This window comes from Pseudorasbora parva, chromosome 6, assembly GCF_024679245.1.
Source record: "Pseudorasbora parva isolate DD20220531a chromosome 6, ASM2467924v1, whole genome shotgun sequence".
NCBI classification, from domain to species: domain Eukaryota; kingdom Metazoa; phylum Chordata; class Actinopteri; order Cypriniformes; family Gobionidae; genus Pseudorasbora; species Pseudorasbora parva.
The window spans coordinates 38124280-38141072 of NC_090177.1; the positions used below are offsets into that span (position 1 = coordinate 38124280).

Here is a 16793-nt window from a genome sequence, read left to right on the forward strand (position 1 = left end):
TCGCAGAAGTGATGAAAATTTCAATTAAGTGCCATTCGAGTTTCGTTTCATGTATGAAATTCAATAGACCCATGTAACAGCCCAATACCTAAAAAAATGGGTGCATAATATAAAAACCCAACAGGAAATTAGATATTTGTAATTTTTTCTCTGTTAAATTGTTGCAGTTTTTGACATTTGAAGGCATTGTATTTCAACAAACTCCTCCTGGAGATTTTAACAGAACAACATCATATTTGGTCAGTCTAATCTTAAGGCCTTGGTGATGTTAAACTGTGAAGATCTTGAGTTTTCGCTGAACTGTGGCGGCCTGACAAAGTCAGATGTTTCGCCATGACACAGGAAGCTGTTGTAAGTCAGGCATAAATGTCCGATCTGCCCCAAACTTCATGTTTGATAAGAGTCCTGGCCTGAAGATATAGCGCCACCTGCTGGCAACAGGGAATGGCATGCTTTACACTATAATTCACTCCCAGAAACACACCTAAATATGCCATCATGTCCCAAACAGGGTAAATTGTACTCATTTTGTCTTCAGGGGAAAAAATATCTTTAAACAAAATAAGAACATTGCAAACAGTTTTCACACTCTCTTAAAGGGGCACTTCAGTGCTGGGAAGATGAATCTGTATTTAAACTGGGTCATTAATGTAGTAGTAATGTGAAATTATTTTTGAATTTGGTTTGAATTTGGAGAAAAGACAGAAAATGTGTTTTTGTCTCATGGGGATGAAAGACAACAATTCCCAAAATGCTTCGCTGCCCTATGAGGCCACTCGCAAAGCCACGGCTACTAGATTACTGAATCACTTTCACTTTCCCACCGCGACCGCGTTCATTTTCATAAAAACAGTTCAGTTAGAGAACACAGAACAGACACTACAATTAAAAACTGAACGTGTCTGTTCAATATAATAACTCCCCTAGCGGCTGAGGGAGTCTCACAGCACAAACACTGCAGGAGTCAGATTGCATTGACATCCATTGTCATGGATGAGCTCGTGATGAGAGCTGAGGTAAACGCGTCCACGGCATACATTCACAGCGCGTGTTCAGTCTGGTGTGTTTTCAGTTCATGCCTTTGGAAGCTTAACGTTCATAGAAATCAATTTGAGAAGTTGAAACACTCACTTTGCTCCGCTGGCCGCCCCGTTTACATGAATTCCTGCAGCTGCGAGCTGAGCTGTAAATGCGAGAAGGTAAATTAATGCCTTAAAGAATCGCAAGCGCAGGGTAAGATTTGTGAAAGTGTAAATAAGATTGCAAGCAAAAATTAAATTTGCAGGCGCAAGATACGTTTTGTAGAGGTGTAAATTGCCTTTCAAGTGTGAGAAAAAAATATTTGCAGCATTTTACTGTTATTCATAAGTGTAATTCATGTATTGTGAAACTGCAGCTTCATGTTAACGCAAAATAATTATGATCTGAATTCTTTTGACTTGTGTTCTGGCATCTGAGGTTTTTCATGAACCAATCAGATCAGAGTAAATCAAGCAGCTCATTTGATTGGCTCCAGAAGAAGGTAAACCCGCCTTCCTCCTCGGCTTGATAAACTCAGTGACAGAATTGTGCCAAAACTTAGCCTTGAAATCTAGACGCACCCTAGCGGCAGTAAATTTAATCTGCCCACGAGTGTCGTCTAGGAACTCTCAATACCCTTCTGAGCTGTATTCCCCTAACTTTTGTCGGGCCAATCACATCGTGTATGGAGTCGGCGGGCGGGGCCATAATGACGACGGCCGAGTTGCGCGTGCTTCTAGTAAACACAGAAACTGGCAAATGGCGGTCTTTCGAATCAGCTTTGACCACGACTCTGGAAGACTTGGAGTTAAGCTTTTCTCTTTTTTTTTTTTTTTTTGATTTGTTTATTTGAGTAGGGACAAGTATGTCACATAAACACATGTTACATACTACAACATTTTAGCCGAAGCTAATTCTCAATGTCCGTCCCTAGTGAGCCTTTACAAAATTAAACAATACACAGTAAAATTAAACAAAATAATACAATATAAATATATGTTCAATATTCAACACAATATAAATACAATATCAACAAAGCTGACAATCAGTGGTCACATATTTGACTTCTGATTAAAGAAGAAATTCTCTGAGAAAAGAACAAAGAACGGCACTGAAGTCATTCTTAAAGAGGGAAGATGTGTTCGGAGTTTTGCCGACCGGATACGGCGAAAGTTTAATCTATCAACGAGCTCTGCTTCACCTTCGTTGCTCTGATTGGTTGTAGCGCTATCCTATCGCGTGCAGAGCGAGTTTGAAAGACAACCGTTTATCCGCCCCTCGGATTGAGCTGTCTATGGGGAGTTTCCAGACCAAACATCTTGATGTGGGTCTGGCTTGTCAGGCTAGCCAAAACTGTAAGTGGAGCTAAAAGAAAGACAGAATTGTACAAATCGGTTTATTTCGGGATCCTTTTTTGCCCTACGCACACAACAAGTCATTTAGACATTTGCAACAGTTTATTTTTTTTATACAAAGGTTGGTTTTACACCTGTCAAAAGGGTATAAGCGCAGAAAAACGGAAGTCAGAAGAATACAGATCAAATTTGTTTTGCATTAACATGAAGCTGCAGTTTCACAATACATGATTGGGGGGGGGGACACTATCTTGAGTACCTATAGAGTAGTATTGCATCCTTCATATCTCCGAAAAGTCTTTAGTTTTATTATATTTATAAAATAAATATGGGCTGTAGCGAGTCTTTCCGGGAAAAAAACGAGCGGCTGGAGGCGTATCGAGTGGGCGGAGCTAAAGAATGACGAGCGCACTAAGCGGTGACGTCCTCAAGCGTGGAGAAACCCATGGCTATCTCAGTTAATACAGATAATGATCCAGAATCATTCGGAGGCTGAAATAAATTGAACAGGAGAAACAGCAACAGCAGGACGTCCGTCTCTGTGGTATGTACTGTATTTAGTGGCCTGTCAACATTTGTGTGTCTTTACTCGCAGTTTATGAGGACATGATTCGGTTTATGGACTATTGTATGCGACTAAACCTTAGCAGTTGCAAGCAAAACGGTTTTTGTTTTGCTTGCTAGTCCGTTAGTCCGTTAGCGCATTTGTATGAGTCCGTTAGCGCATTTGAATGACGAAGCACGCGATCGTGTCGTTTACTGATGTTTACTCACGCGACGATAAGCAACAGCACAGACATTTGAAGCAGTTTTACTCACCGGCTGCTTCCAAAGCAGGACCGAACCTTTATCGCTGGGACCGCTCCGTCAAAAACACACTTCTTGGAGTGTGGAGATCCACTTTGCGACGCGACTGAAGCAATGTTGTGAAGCTTCTCATCATTTCTGCGTTCAAATCGGTTCAAATGCAGCGCTGCCTTCCCGGAATGCTGTGCTGAAGCGTTGAAGTCGCTCGACGTCACCCAAAGGAATAAAGTGGAGCGAGGCGCAGACCATAACGACATAAGTGTTCACGGACGAGTGGATCTGTAGCTGAGCGAGTGTTTATGGGCGTGCATTTCCTCTCTCGCTCTAGTCACGCGCGCGCGCACCCTACCGGGAGAAGAGCCCGTACGGCCCATACAAGGACCTTCCGCTCTATTAACGTCAAGTCGAGCCATACTCGAAAAAAACTCTCTGAAACTTGTGAGAAACCGGAAGGAGTATTTTTGACACAGAAATACTCCATCAACCGTCCAACATTAGTTTTTGAAACTTTGTCTATGTTTAGGATGGGAATCCAAGTCTTTAACAGTGTAAAAAGCTCAGTATGCATGAAACAGCATTTCACCCCCCCCCTTTAATACTCATGAATAACAGTAAAATACTGCAAATATTTTTTTCTTACACTTGAAAGGCAATTTACACCTTAACAAAACGTATCTTGCGCAGGCAAATTTAATTTACGCTTGCAATCTTATGTACACTTTCACAAATCTTACCCTGCGCTTGCGATTCTTTAAGGCATTATTATACCTTCATAGCGATCTCCCACTCCCCCGTGCGTGGGTGGAATCATCATTCTAATATACTCCAGGGTTTCTACTGATACAAAGCCATATGCTAATCGCTGAAGTAACCCTTTAATGTATTTGTACAGGGAGTGCAGGAATTATTAGGCAGATGAGTATTTTGAACACATCATCCTCGTTATGCATGTTGTCTTACTCCAAGCTGTATAGCAGTTAAGCATATTAGGTGATGTGCATCTCTGTAATGAGAAGGGGTGTGGTCTAATGACATCAACACCCTATATCAGGTGTGCATAATTATTAGGCAACTTCCTTTCCTTTGGCAAAATGGGTCAAAAGAAGGACTTGACAGGCTCAGAAAAGTCAAAAATAGTGAGATATATTGCAGAGGGATGCAGCAGTCTTAAAATAGCCAAGCTTCTGAAGCGTGATCATCGAACAATCAAGCGTTTCATTCAAAATAGTCAACAGGGTCGCAAGAAGCGTGTGGAAAAACCAAGGGGCAAAATAACTGCCCGTGAACTGAGAAAAGTCAAGCGTGCAGCTGCCAAGATGCCACTTGCCACCAGTTTGGCCATATTTCAGAGCTGCAACATCACTGGAGTGCCCAAAAGCACAAGGTGTGCAATACTCAGAGACATGGCCAAGGTAAGAAAGGCAGAAAGTCGACCACCACTGAACAAGACACACAAGCTGAAACGTCAAGACTGGGCCAAGAAATATCTCAAGACTGATTTTTCTAAGGTTTTATGGACTGATGAAATGAGAGTGAGTCTTGATGGGCCAGATGGATGGGCCCGTGGCTGGATTGGTAAAGGGCAGAGAGCTCCAGTCCGACTCAGACGCATAATCATTAGGCAACTTCCTTTCCTTTGGCAAAATGGGTCAAAAGAAGGACTTGACAGGCTCAGAAAAGTCAAAAATAGTGAGATATAGGGTTGAGGATGGAGTCAAGCTCAACTCCCAGTCCTACTGCCAGTTTCTGGAAGACACCTTCTTCAAGCAGTGGTACAGGAAGAAGTCTGCATCCTTCAAGAAAAACATGATTTTCATGCAGGACAATACTCCATCACATGCGTCCAAGTACTCCACAGCGTGGCTGGCAAGAAAGGGTATAAAAGAAGAAAATCTAATGATATGGCCTCCTTGTTCACCTGATCTGAACCCCATTGAGAACCTGTGGTCCATCATCAAATGTGCGATTTACAAGGAGGGAAAACAGTACACCTCTCTGAACAGTGTCTGGGAGGCTGTGGTTGCTGCTGCACGCAATGTTGATGGTGAACAGGTCAAAACACTGACAGAATCCATGGATGGCAGGCTTTTGAGTGTCCTTGCAAAGAAAGGTGACTATATTGGTCACTGATTTGTTTTTGTTTGGTTTTTGAATGTCAGAAATGTATATTTGTGAATGTTGAGATGTTATATTGGTTTCACTGGTAAAAATAAATAATTGAAATGGGTATACATTTGTTTTTTGTTAAGTTGCCTAATAACTATGCACAGTAATAGTCACCTGCACACACAGATATCCCCCTAAAATAGCTAAAACTAAAACTTCCAAAAATATTCAGCTTTGATATTAATGAGTTTTTTGTGTTCATTGAGAACATGGTTGTTGTTCAATAATAAAATTAATCCTCAAAAATACAACTTGCCTAATAATTCTGCACTCCCTGTATTTTCAAACCTGCACACACATGTAAGACCCAAGCTCATGTCACGATACAACATGAATTCAAGATTGTGCTAGTAATATTACACAACCAGTGCCTTTCATTGCAATCAGTGACAATCATGTAATGATACCATGTGATGAGGGTGCCCACTGAGGTCCTGTGTATCCTGTATATCCAAAAAGCATTTCCATAAAAATCTAAATTTGAGGGACGGTCACATGGGATATGAAAATCTAAAAAAAAACAACAAACTCAGAAAGTTCAAACAAGTTTATTTGTTCTCATGCTGCAGCATTCCTGAGAAACTCCAACGCTATTTTGAACTTGTTCTCCAGAAAATAAATTAAACACACAAATTATGAACACTAACACCCCTGCACCAAAAAAAAAAAAAAACACCCCGGCAGTGTTATGTTTACAGTACAAAAAAAATCTCTGCATCGTTTACACAATTTGTAAGAATGACTCGCTAAAAATAGTTTACAACAGAGCCTCTACTCGAAAACGACATGCTCCATACTAGTTATTTTACAGTCTGAACAACCACAAATGGGTTGCTTTTGGGCGGGAGGACAGATCTACATCAACATTGAATGTGAATGGACCACTTGTTTCATGTTTTACTCTCTATTAGCATCGACTATGACGTATCCTAATCGCTACACTAATGCCTCTTCAACTTGAGGAACTTCAGCAGTGATGCACCAGCAGAAATATATCTGACCAAACAATGGCTGTCCTATTATAAATAATAATAATAATAAGAGAGATTTTGTCCCTTTTCCAATCTTTTCATGAAAAAAAATTTCCTCCAAATATTATGTTGTCTTTTTGGATAAATTAAAAAAGACACCTTAATATGCAAATGCAAACAAAATATATATAAAAATATAGCTGCAAGCAGCAATTGTCGGGGCCAAGCGAAATGAAGACCCTAAGACATGCCAGCATAGCTAGCTAGGAGTATAAGACCAAATGCAACAATGAACCATTGAAGACCTATTAAGTTGGTTTTAGGCAAAAAAGCAGTACAATTTTTAATACAGTAAATAATAATGATTTAATGGTTAATCTTTTTCGACCAATAGGTGGCACTGTTATGAAACTGATGTGGTGTAGTCAGAATGAGGTGGCAATGACACATGCAAAGTTTGGTGTCAATATGTCAAAGCATTGCAGAGATACAGCCTCAAGAGTAATTTTTTGCATCATAGCTCAACTGCGTTGCTGTGGTGTATGACAAATGGTTTGTCTATCAACACGAAATCCATAACTATTTGTTCTCATGGTCTGAAGACGATACGATTCAATTTTGGTGAAAATTGGACAACAGTGTAGGATGAGTTTGAAAAAGTAGGTTTTTAACCAATAACAAGATAAAGGGTAGAGAGGTTTGTCAAATATGGACAAAATTGGCGTCTATGTTCTTGGCAGGAGCCAATGAATGTCACCAGTCTCATTACAATAGGCTAATTAAATCAAAAGTTATTAGCATTTTGCACACCTTATTACAACTTTTGACCACAAGGTGGCGCTGCCTGAAAATCTTTTGAGTACCTTCAGGGCATGGAGCAGAAGACACATACTGAGATTTGTAATGATACACAAATGCATTCGTCAAGTGTAACATTAGCATTTTATTCCCTAATACTGCATTGAAGTCAATGGGTATTTCATGTTTTGTTCTATTATAGCGCCACCAAGAGGCACAATCCCACCATTTTTTTAATTTTTCCTCAGTATGAGCCCATACATATACGTGTCGAGTTTGGTGAAAATATCTCATTTTGTTTTGGAGTTATAAACATTTACATGAAAAAACACGTAAAAAATGACTGACACCTGACTTTGATTGGATTTTACTACCCCTTACTATGAATATTTTGACATTTGGGCATTAGCGTATAGCTATCGACCTATGTTTCCGAACTTCTGAGGCTGGTTTCGTCTCGATCGGACTAGCGGTTTTGAAGATATAAGCTAATGTTTTTTAAGCACTAAATTACAATGCTGCGCAAACCATACGCCGAAACCTGGCAAGTCTGGTATCATTGGACTCGGCAAGGATTCAGGAGACAAAAAAAGTTACTCCCATCCAAATATGTCAACCACACCCAAAGATATAAGCTTTTGGGGAAAAAAATTCTCCACTAGGTGGCGCTGTTTCGAAACTTCTCAGGCTACTTCAGGGCATGGTGTTGATGACCCATACCAAGTTTCGTAACAATCCGTTCATGCGTTCATAAAATACAGCATTTTAGCACATAATTCAAAATGGCCGACAGCCAAAAAGGCAGACCTAGTAAACTTGGATATCAGTTGACTCGACATGACTCCCCATATCTAAGGAGATACATTTTATGATTTTTGGATAAACTGTTTAGAAGTTATAAGCCAAAATAGCCCTTTTTTTAATCTCCGGACCAGTAGGGTGCACTGCGCCGAAACACTGCATGTTGCCTCAGGTCATGCTTGTGATGACATGTGCCAAGTTTGGTTTGAATACGATAAAGCGTTGCAGAGATATGGCCTTTAGTTGTTTTTGCAACCTCTACGTAAAATTTGTTCGCACATTTATCGTAAACGATTTGAAGAATCAACATGAATTCCATAACTTTTTGTCACCATGGTCTGAAGATGATCTGGTTCAATGTTCGTGCAAATCAGATGAACCGTCTAGGACGAGTTCGAAAAAGTAGTTTTTTTTGGAAAATTAAAAATGACGGGTAATTTTTATGACGCAAAACGACGTCATAGGGTGCAATCGAATCGGCTTGAGCCAAGGAGTCAGAGAAAATTTGGATTTTGTTTCTAGCCCTTTTAGTTCAGGAGTTATTAGCATAAACATGAGTGCAACTTTGGACTGTTGGTGGCGCTAGAGGGATTGAGTTAGAGACTCAAAATTTGCTATATTGACAGTTGTGCCTGTCCTTTAAATGTGTGCCAGATTTCATCATGTTCCCGCAAGCGGTTCTATGGGCTGCCATAGACTTGTGAGCGGAAGAAGAATAATAATAATAATAGGAACGCTAACGGTTTCAATAGGTGCCTCCGCACCTTCGGTGCTTGGCCCCTAAAAATCATGAAACAAAAGTTACTGTACACTGGCCAAAGCTGCCTCTATACACAACACAGACCTGCATGATCACTACAATACTACAGTCAGGACTTCAGAAACTCTCACACAGATATGCACACTGAAAAGGAAGTCTGTTTTTTAAAAAAAAGTAAAGTTCCGTTATGTGGAAAATTTGGTACATTACAATTTGGAGATAATTCAGTGTTCATTCCAAAAATGTGACCAAAAAAAATGTATGATAAACCGTTGCAAGAAAAGGTATGTGAAAATGTAGACTCTGAAAATGTGAATAATTATAAAATCTTGAATAAGATATTTTACGTAAAAGATGTTTGCATGTAGTCCACAAGACAAAAAATAGTTGAATTTATCAAAATGACCCTTTCAAAAGTGTACATACCCTTAATTCTCAATGCTGTGTTGTTCACTGATGATCCACGGCTGTGTGTGCGTGTGTGTGTTTAGTGATGGTTGTTCTTGAGTCTCTTGACTCGAGTTCTTCAGAGAAATCCTCCAGGTCCTGCAAACTCTTCAGTTTTCCAGCATCTTTTACACATTTGAACCCTCTCCAGCGGTGACTGTAAGATTTTGAGATCCCTCTTTTCACTCTGAGGACGATTGAGGGACTCAAACACAACTATTAAAAAAGCTGCAAACATTCACTGAAACTCATTAAGGGCTGGGGGTGAACACTTTTGAACAGGAAGTTTTTAGGATTTTTTTATTTATTTAGTACTGCCCTTCAGAAGCAACAGAAGATACTAACATGTTTCCCAAAAAACAAATTAAGTACAGTTTACCTCTATCTTCAAATTCAAAACGTTTTCATCCCCGGCTCTTAATGCATCGTGTTTCCTTCTGGAGCTTTAGTGAAGGTTTTGAACCTTTTTTAATAGTTGTGTTGTTTGAGTCCTCAGAGTAAAAAGCTGGATCTCAAAATCATACGGTCACCGCTGGAGAGGGTTAAAATGTGGAAAAGATGCTGGAAAACGGAAGAGTTTGCAGGACCAAACAAGAGACTCAAGAACAACACCACACACACACACACATACACACACACACACACATACACACACACACACACTACTGTGGATCATCAGGGAAGTATTGAGTACACACAGTATTGAGAATCAATGGTTCATAAACTTTTGAATGGGGTCATTTTAATAAATTCAGCTGTTCTTTGTCTTGTAGACTATATGTAAAACTTATTTTGTTCTAATTTTGTTAAAATTATCCACTTTTCACAGATTCTGCAAGAATTCACAAACGTTTTCTTGCAACTATATATATATAATTTAGATTAAAAATGTTAGGGTTCAAAAGAAAATCAGAGAAACAAAATCTAATTAAAACCTCAAAATACGACATATGGTGCAGATGTACCGTGAGCGACCTGAGTTCGTGCCCTGGCTCGGGGTCCTTTCCCGATCCTATTTCCCTCTCTCATTACTTCCTCTCTTAACTCATCGGTCCTATCAAATAACTGGCAAAATCACAAAAAACATATCTAAAAAAAAAAAAGACAGAAAGAAAAGACTAAAATATAGAAATGAATGCATGATATTGAGATTGACCATGTGGATTCCTTTCTAAAAAGAGGTCACCAAATGCATATGCAATTATTTCATGCATTTTATATAAAGTTGTAGATGTGGCATGTCACACTTAAGGACACTGTCCTCGAATGGTGACCGAATCAAACAAGTGATTCAGATTCATTTTCAGACGGTTGGACGCAACCACAGACAGACGGTAAAAGGCACAAGATTGTGTCAGCCTTGAGTATTTACTTATAGCTACATGCATAAAATAACCAGGCAACTCCACACCATAGATCCACTGTGAGAACGAGTAGATTTGGCTCCACTGAACACCAGGCTGTGCCGTTATCAGTGGGGGCTGCAGCTGTTACATAACAGAAACCCAATCGCCTGAGTTCAAACGCAAGAAAGTGGAGCTGGAAATATGAGTTGGTGTGCATTTCCCGAAGTGGAAAGGACATGGAGAAATTCCAACACAAGTTTCGGGGCTTACTGAACAAAATGGTCTTCAATGACACAAGGACTCCTCTAAAGATCTCAGCATGTGACTTTAGAGTTTTGTGTGGATGTCGTTTTGATCCTCCATAAATGTTTAATTGCGTTTGCAATCTCTCAATGACAAAGAAGACTACTTTCTTTGTGTACAAACATAAAGTGAAAGGCATCTGTGGGTCTGGTCACCGTTCCTACCGGCCGTGGGATTGCCACAGAACCCCCTGGCATCACATTACACAATATTTTTATCTGACATGTGAAGCCACACAGCAACAGCCAAGAATAGCATGAAAACACAAATCAGTGTGCACTAAAACTGAAGTTGAAATCTAAATGAGCAATTTTAAGAAATAATAAAAAATAATACAAATCTTGTTTTTGTCGCATTTGGAAAATCCAGCTCGGCACCTCACCAGCAGGCATAATGACAACCCAGCAATATGAAAGGGTTAAAACGACTAGGCTGGAATAATCTTCGGAAGGTGTACAGGATTATGAACATGGAGTTTGCTTTCAGCTCCTGAGTTTGTAGAGAGGAAGTAGAACACCTTGAACTTGGTTGGAATGTTATTGTTGTATATGCAAGTCCAGTGAAGGTTAGGCCTAAAAGGTGAAAGGTCATGCCGGGGCGAGGAAGACTGTTAGATCACCTCTCTGCTGTTCCTGATTGCACAGCATAGGACCATACTGAAGATCATGCCGATAATCTGTAAAAAGAGAAGATGTTACACATACACAAAGATGACATGACATTTAAATCAACACTGTTTGCTTTCTTAATAATTATCCCTAATCATACTGTATACAGTAGATGCACATTATTCTAAAATACTTGCACAACATATTTGGCAGAGAAAATACCCACAAAAGATAGTCATTAACATAGAATTTACTAAACATAAAGGTTTATGTGGGAAGGGCCACGATTGTTTTGTTCAGAAGCTGCATCTGAATTGGTATTTAGAGACCAAAAGAGTGTCAACATTTTTCATAGTATCGGTCCCACTTTATATTAGGTGCCCTATCTACTATGCACTTACTTTAAAAAATAAGTACAGTGTACTTATTGTGTTCATATTGTATTACAAAACACTTGCTTATTGAGGTGAGATACGGGTAAAATTAGTGGCAGGTGAACTTTTAATGGTCCGTTGGTCTTAGTACACGATAGTCAACAGGAAAAATATTATCTTTGAAAAAATAAAGTCTTTGGTCATTTTTGAGAGTGATGCTAATGGACTGATATGATTCAATGATGTATGTGTTCCTTTAAGGGTAAAGTTAGGAACAGGTGTGGTTGTGTGGGTAAGTTTAAGGGTAAAGTTAGGGACAGGTGTGGTGGTGTGGGTAAGTTTAAGGGTAAAGTTAGGGTCAGGTGTGGTGGTGTGGGTAAGTTTAAGGGTAAAGTTAGGGACAGGTGTGGTGGTGTGGGTCAGTTTAAGGGTAAAGTTAGGGACAGGTGTGGTGGTGTGAGTTAGTTTAAGGGTAAAGTTAGGGTCAGGTGTGGTGGTGTGGGTAAGTTTAAGGGTAAAGTTAGGGACAGGTGTGGTGGTGTGGGTCAGTTTAAGGGTACAGTTAGGGACAGGTGTGGTGGTGTGGGTCAGTTTAAGGGTAAAGTTAGGGTCAGGTGTGGTGGTGTGGGTAAGTTTAAGGGTAAAGTTAGGGACAGGTGTGGTGGTGTGGGTCAGTTTAAGGGTAAAGTTAGGGACAGGTGTGGTGGTGTGGGTCAGTTTAAGGGTAAAGTTAGGGACAGGTGTGGTGGTGTGGGTAAGTTTAAGGGTAAAGTTAGGGTCAGGTGTGGTGGTGTGGGTAAGTTTAAGGGTAAAGTTAGGGACAGGTGTGGTGGTGTGGGTCAGTTTAAGGGTAAAGTTAGGGACAGGTGTGGTGGTGTGGGTAAGTTTAAGGGTAAAGTTAGGGACAGGTGTGGTGGTGTGGGTCAGTTTAAGGGTAAAGTTAGGGACAGGTGTGGTGGTGTGGGTCAGTTTAAGGGTAAAGTTAGGGACAGGTGTGGTGGTGTGGGTCAGTTTAAGGGTAAAGTTAGAGACAGGTGTGGTGGTGTGGGTAAGTTTAAGGGTAAAGTTAGGGTCAGGTGTGGTGGTGTGGGTAAGTTTAAGGGTAAAGTTAGGGACAGGTGTGGTGGTGTGGGTAAGTTTAAGGGTAAAGTTAGGGACAGGTGTGGTGGTGTGGGTCAGTTTAAGGGTAAAGTTAGGTTCAGGTGTGGTGGTGTGGGTAAGTTTAAGGGTAAAGTTAGGGACAGGTGTGGTGGTGTGGGTCAGTTTAAGGGTAAAGTTAGGGACAGGTGTGGTGGTGTGGGTCAGTTTAAGGGTAAAGTTAGGGACAGGTGTGGTGGTGTGGGTAAGTTTAAGGGTAAAGTTAGGGACAGGTGTGATGGTGTGGGTAAGTTTAAGGGTAAAGTTAGGGTCAGGTGTGGTGGTGTGGGTAAGTTTAAGGGTAAAGTTAGGGACAGGTGTGGTGGTGTGGGTCAGTTTAAGGGTAAAGTTAGGGACAGGTGTGGTGGTGTGGGTCAGTTTAAGGGTAAAGTTAGGGACAGGTGTGGTGGTGTGGGTAAGTTTAAGGGTAAAGTTAGGGACAGGTGTGGTGGTGTGGGTCAGTTTAAGGGTAAAGTTAGGGACAGGTGTGGTGGTGTGGGTCAGTTTAAGGGTAAAGTTAGGGTCAGGTGTGGTGGTGTGGGTAAGTTTAAGGGTAAAGTTAGGGACAGGTGTGGTGGTGTGGGTCAGTTTAAGGGTAAAGTTAGGGACAGGTGTGGTGGTGTGGGTCAGTTTAAGGGTAAAGTTAGGGACAGGTGTGGTGGTGTGGGTAAGTTTAAGGGTAAAGTTAGGGTCAGGTGTGGTGGTGTGGGTAAGTTTAAGGGTAAAGTTAGGGACAGGTGTGGTGGTGTGGGTCAGTTTAAGGGTAAAGTTAGGGACAGGTGTGGTGGTGTGGGTAAGTTTAAGGGTAAAGTTAGGGACAGGTGTGGTGGTGTGGGTCAGTTTAAGGGTAAAGTTAGGGACAGGTGTGGTGTGTGGGTCAGTTTAAGGGTAAAGTTAGGGACAGGTGTGGTGGTGTGGGTCAGTTTAAGGGTAAAGTTAGAGACAGGTGTGGTGGTGTGGGTAAGTTTAAGGGTAAAGTTAGGGTCAGGTGTGGTGGTGTGGGTAAGTTTAAGGGTAAAGTTAGGGACAGGTGTGGTGGTGTGGGTAAGTTTAAGGGTAAAGTTAGGGACAGGTGTGGTGGTGTGGGTCAGTTTAAGGGTAAAGTTAGGGTCAGGTGTGGTGGTGTGGGTAAGTTTAAGGGTAAAGTTAGGGACAGGTGTGGTGGTGTGGGTCAGTTTAAGGGTAAAGTTAGGGACAGGTGTGGTGGTGTGGGTCAGTTTAAGGGTAAAGTTAGGGACAGGTGTGGTGGTGTGGGTAAGTTTAAGGGTAAAGTTAGGGTCAGGTGTGGTGGTGTGGGTAAGTTTAAGGGTAAAGTTAGGGACAGGTGTGGTGGTGTGGGTCAGTTTAAGGGTAAAGCTAGGGACAGGTGTGGTGGTGTGGGTAAGTTTAAGGGTAAAGTTAGGGACAGGTGTGGTGGTGTGGGTCAGTTTAAGGGTAAAGTTAGGGACAGGTGTGGTGGTGTGGGTCAGTTTAAGGGTAAAGTTAGGGACAGGTGTGGTGGTGTGGGTAAGTTTAAGGGTAAAGTTAGGGACAGGTGTGATGGTGTGGGTCAGTTTAAGGGTAAAGTTAGGGACAGGTGTGGGTCAGTGTGGGTCAGTTTAAGGGTAAAGTTAGGGACAGGTGTGATGGTGTGGGTCAGTTTAAGGGTAAAGTTAGGGACAGGTGTGGTGGTGTGGGTAAGTTTAAGGGTAAAGTTAGGGACAGGTGTGGTGGTATGGGTCAGTTTAAGGGTAAAGTTAGGGACAGGTGTGGTGGTGTGGGTCAGTTTAAGGGTAAAGTTAGGGACAGGTGTGGTGGTGTGGGTAAGTTTAAGGGTAAAGTTAGGGTCAGGTGTGGTGGTGTGGGTAAGTTTAAGGGTAAAGTTAGGGACAGGTGTGGTGGTGTGGGTCAGTTTAAGGGTAAAGTTAGGGACAGGTGTGGTGGTGTGGGTAAGTTTAAGGGTAAAGTTAGGGACAGGTGTGGTGGTGTGGGTCAGTTTAAGGGTAAAGTTAGGGACAGGTGTGGTGTGTGGGTCAGTTTAAGGGTAAAGTTAGGGACAGGTGTGGTGGTGTGGGTCAGTTTAAGGGTAAAGTTAGAGACAGGTGTGGTGGTGTGGGTAAGTTTAAGGGTAAAGTTAGGGTCAGGTGTGGTGGTGTGGGTAAGTTTAAGGGTAAAGTTAGGGACAGGTGTGGTGGTGTGGGTAAGTTTAAGGGTAAAGTTAGGGACAGGTGTGGTGGTGTGGGTCAGTTTAAGGGTAAAGTTAGGGTCAGGTGTGGTGGTGTGGGTAAGTTTAAGGGTAAAGTTAGGGACAGGTGTGGTGGTGTGGGTCAGTTTAAGGGTAAAGTTAGGGACAGGTGTGGTGGTGTGGGTCAGTTTAAGGGTAAAGTTAGGGACAGGTGTGGTGGTGTGGGTAAGTTTAAGGGTAAAGTTAGGGTCAGGTGTGGTGGTGTGGGTAAGTTTAAGGGTAAAGTTAGGGACAGGTGTGGTGGTGTGGGTCAGTTTAAGGGTAAAGCTAGGGACAGGTGTGGTGGTGTGGGTAAGTTTAAGGGTAAAGTTAGGGACAGGTGTGGTGGTGTGGGTCAGTTTAAGGGTAAAGTTAGGGACAGGTGTGGTGGTGTGGGTCAGTTTAAGGGTAAAGTTAGGGACAGGTGTGGTGGTGTGGGTAAGTTTAAGGGTAAAGTTAGGGACAGGTGTGATGGTGTGGGTCAGTTTAAGGGTAAAGTTAGGGACAGGTGTGGGTCAGTGTGGGTCAGTTTAAGGGTAAAGTTAGGGACAGGTGTGATGGTGTGGGTCAGTTTAAGGGTAAAGTTAGGGACAGGTGTGGTGGTGTGGGTAAGTTTAAGGGTAAAGTTAGGGACAGGTGTGGTGGTATGGGTCAGTTTAAGGGTAAAGTTAGGGACAGGTGTGGTGGTGTGGGTCAGTTTAAGGGTAAAGTTAGGGACAGGTGTGGTGGTGTGGGTCAGTTTAAATGTAGGTTTTGGTGTAAGGTATGTGTCAACAGTGTCATTATAAATGTAACTACATTAAATACAGATGTAATTACATGCAGGTAATTTTAAAAACATAAGTACAATGTAAAAAATGTATGCACACAATAAGTGCATTCTATCAAATGATTAATTTAAATGCCAGTACATAGCAGTTAAGGGCTCCTAATATAAAGTGGGTCTATAATTTGTAATTATGTTCCACAAAAGAAAGAAATTAAAATTCCCCCCAAAATATATAATTGACACCCCTAATATATTATACATATATATACACTATATATATATATAGGCTGAAGACAAATATGAAAAATAAAAATGGACTAAATTGACTACATTTATTGACATGTTGTAATTTACCATGACTCCTGCGATTCCAATTCCCACATAACCCACGATGAAAAGCCTACTGTTGAAAAACTCTTCAATGGCCACATCACATGTCTGCAAACAGTGAAACAGATTGATAATATGTATCCGAATACCACAACCTTCTACACCAGTGGTTCCCTTTTCTGTAGGAAAAATATTTTAAAAGTATAAAAGCGGTAGAGTACATAAGAAATAGAAAAGGGCATCAGGCATCAATACAACTGATAACACATTGCTCAAGAGGGTACTGCAAAACTTCTTGAAATAACAAAATGCCAAATAAATATTTTGTGTTAGTGGGGGCGGTGGGGAGGCATTGTCAACAGGGGGCGCCCCAACCTCATCAGCACCCCCCCGCCACTCGAGAGCTTGTCTTGGCCGCCCCTTTGGTCTAGTGTCCTGGGCGTCAACCCCTCCCTGACACTTAGCCTTGCTGCACCCCCATTTTTATAACTCTGTGCCCCCTAGTTTGGGAACCACTGCTCTACATAATTCAGTTTCAATGTATGTTCAACAGGCGTCACACTAGGGGTTGAATGACTTCCATTTTTTTAAAGTCGAC

The 16793-nt window shown here is 41.5% G+C and overlaps 1 protein-coding gene across 1 annotated transcript in view; it reads right to left on the bottom strand.

The window, feature by feature from the left end:
* Nucleotides 1-9410: 9410 nt before the first annotated feature.
* Nucleotides 9411-16793, bottom strand: part of tspan2b (tetraspanin 2b) — a 50740-nt gene continuing 43357 nt past the window's right edge. Inside the window, exons 7-8 of the mRNA XM_067446865.1 lie at nt 16220-16303; nt 9411-11450 (exon numbers count right to left, since the gene is read on the bottom strand). Of these exons, the coding sequence (XP_067302966.1) occupies nt 11385-11450; nt 16220-16303 (150 nt within the window). The 3' untranslated portion in view covers nt 9411-11384. The remainder of the gene's footprint in view (nt 11451-16219; nt 16304-16793) is intronic.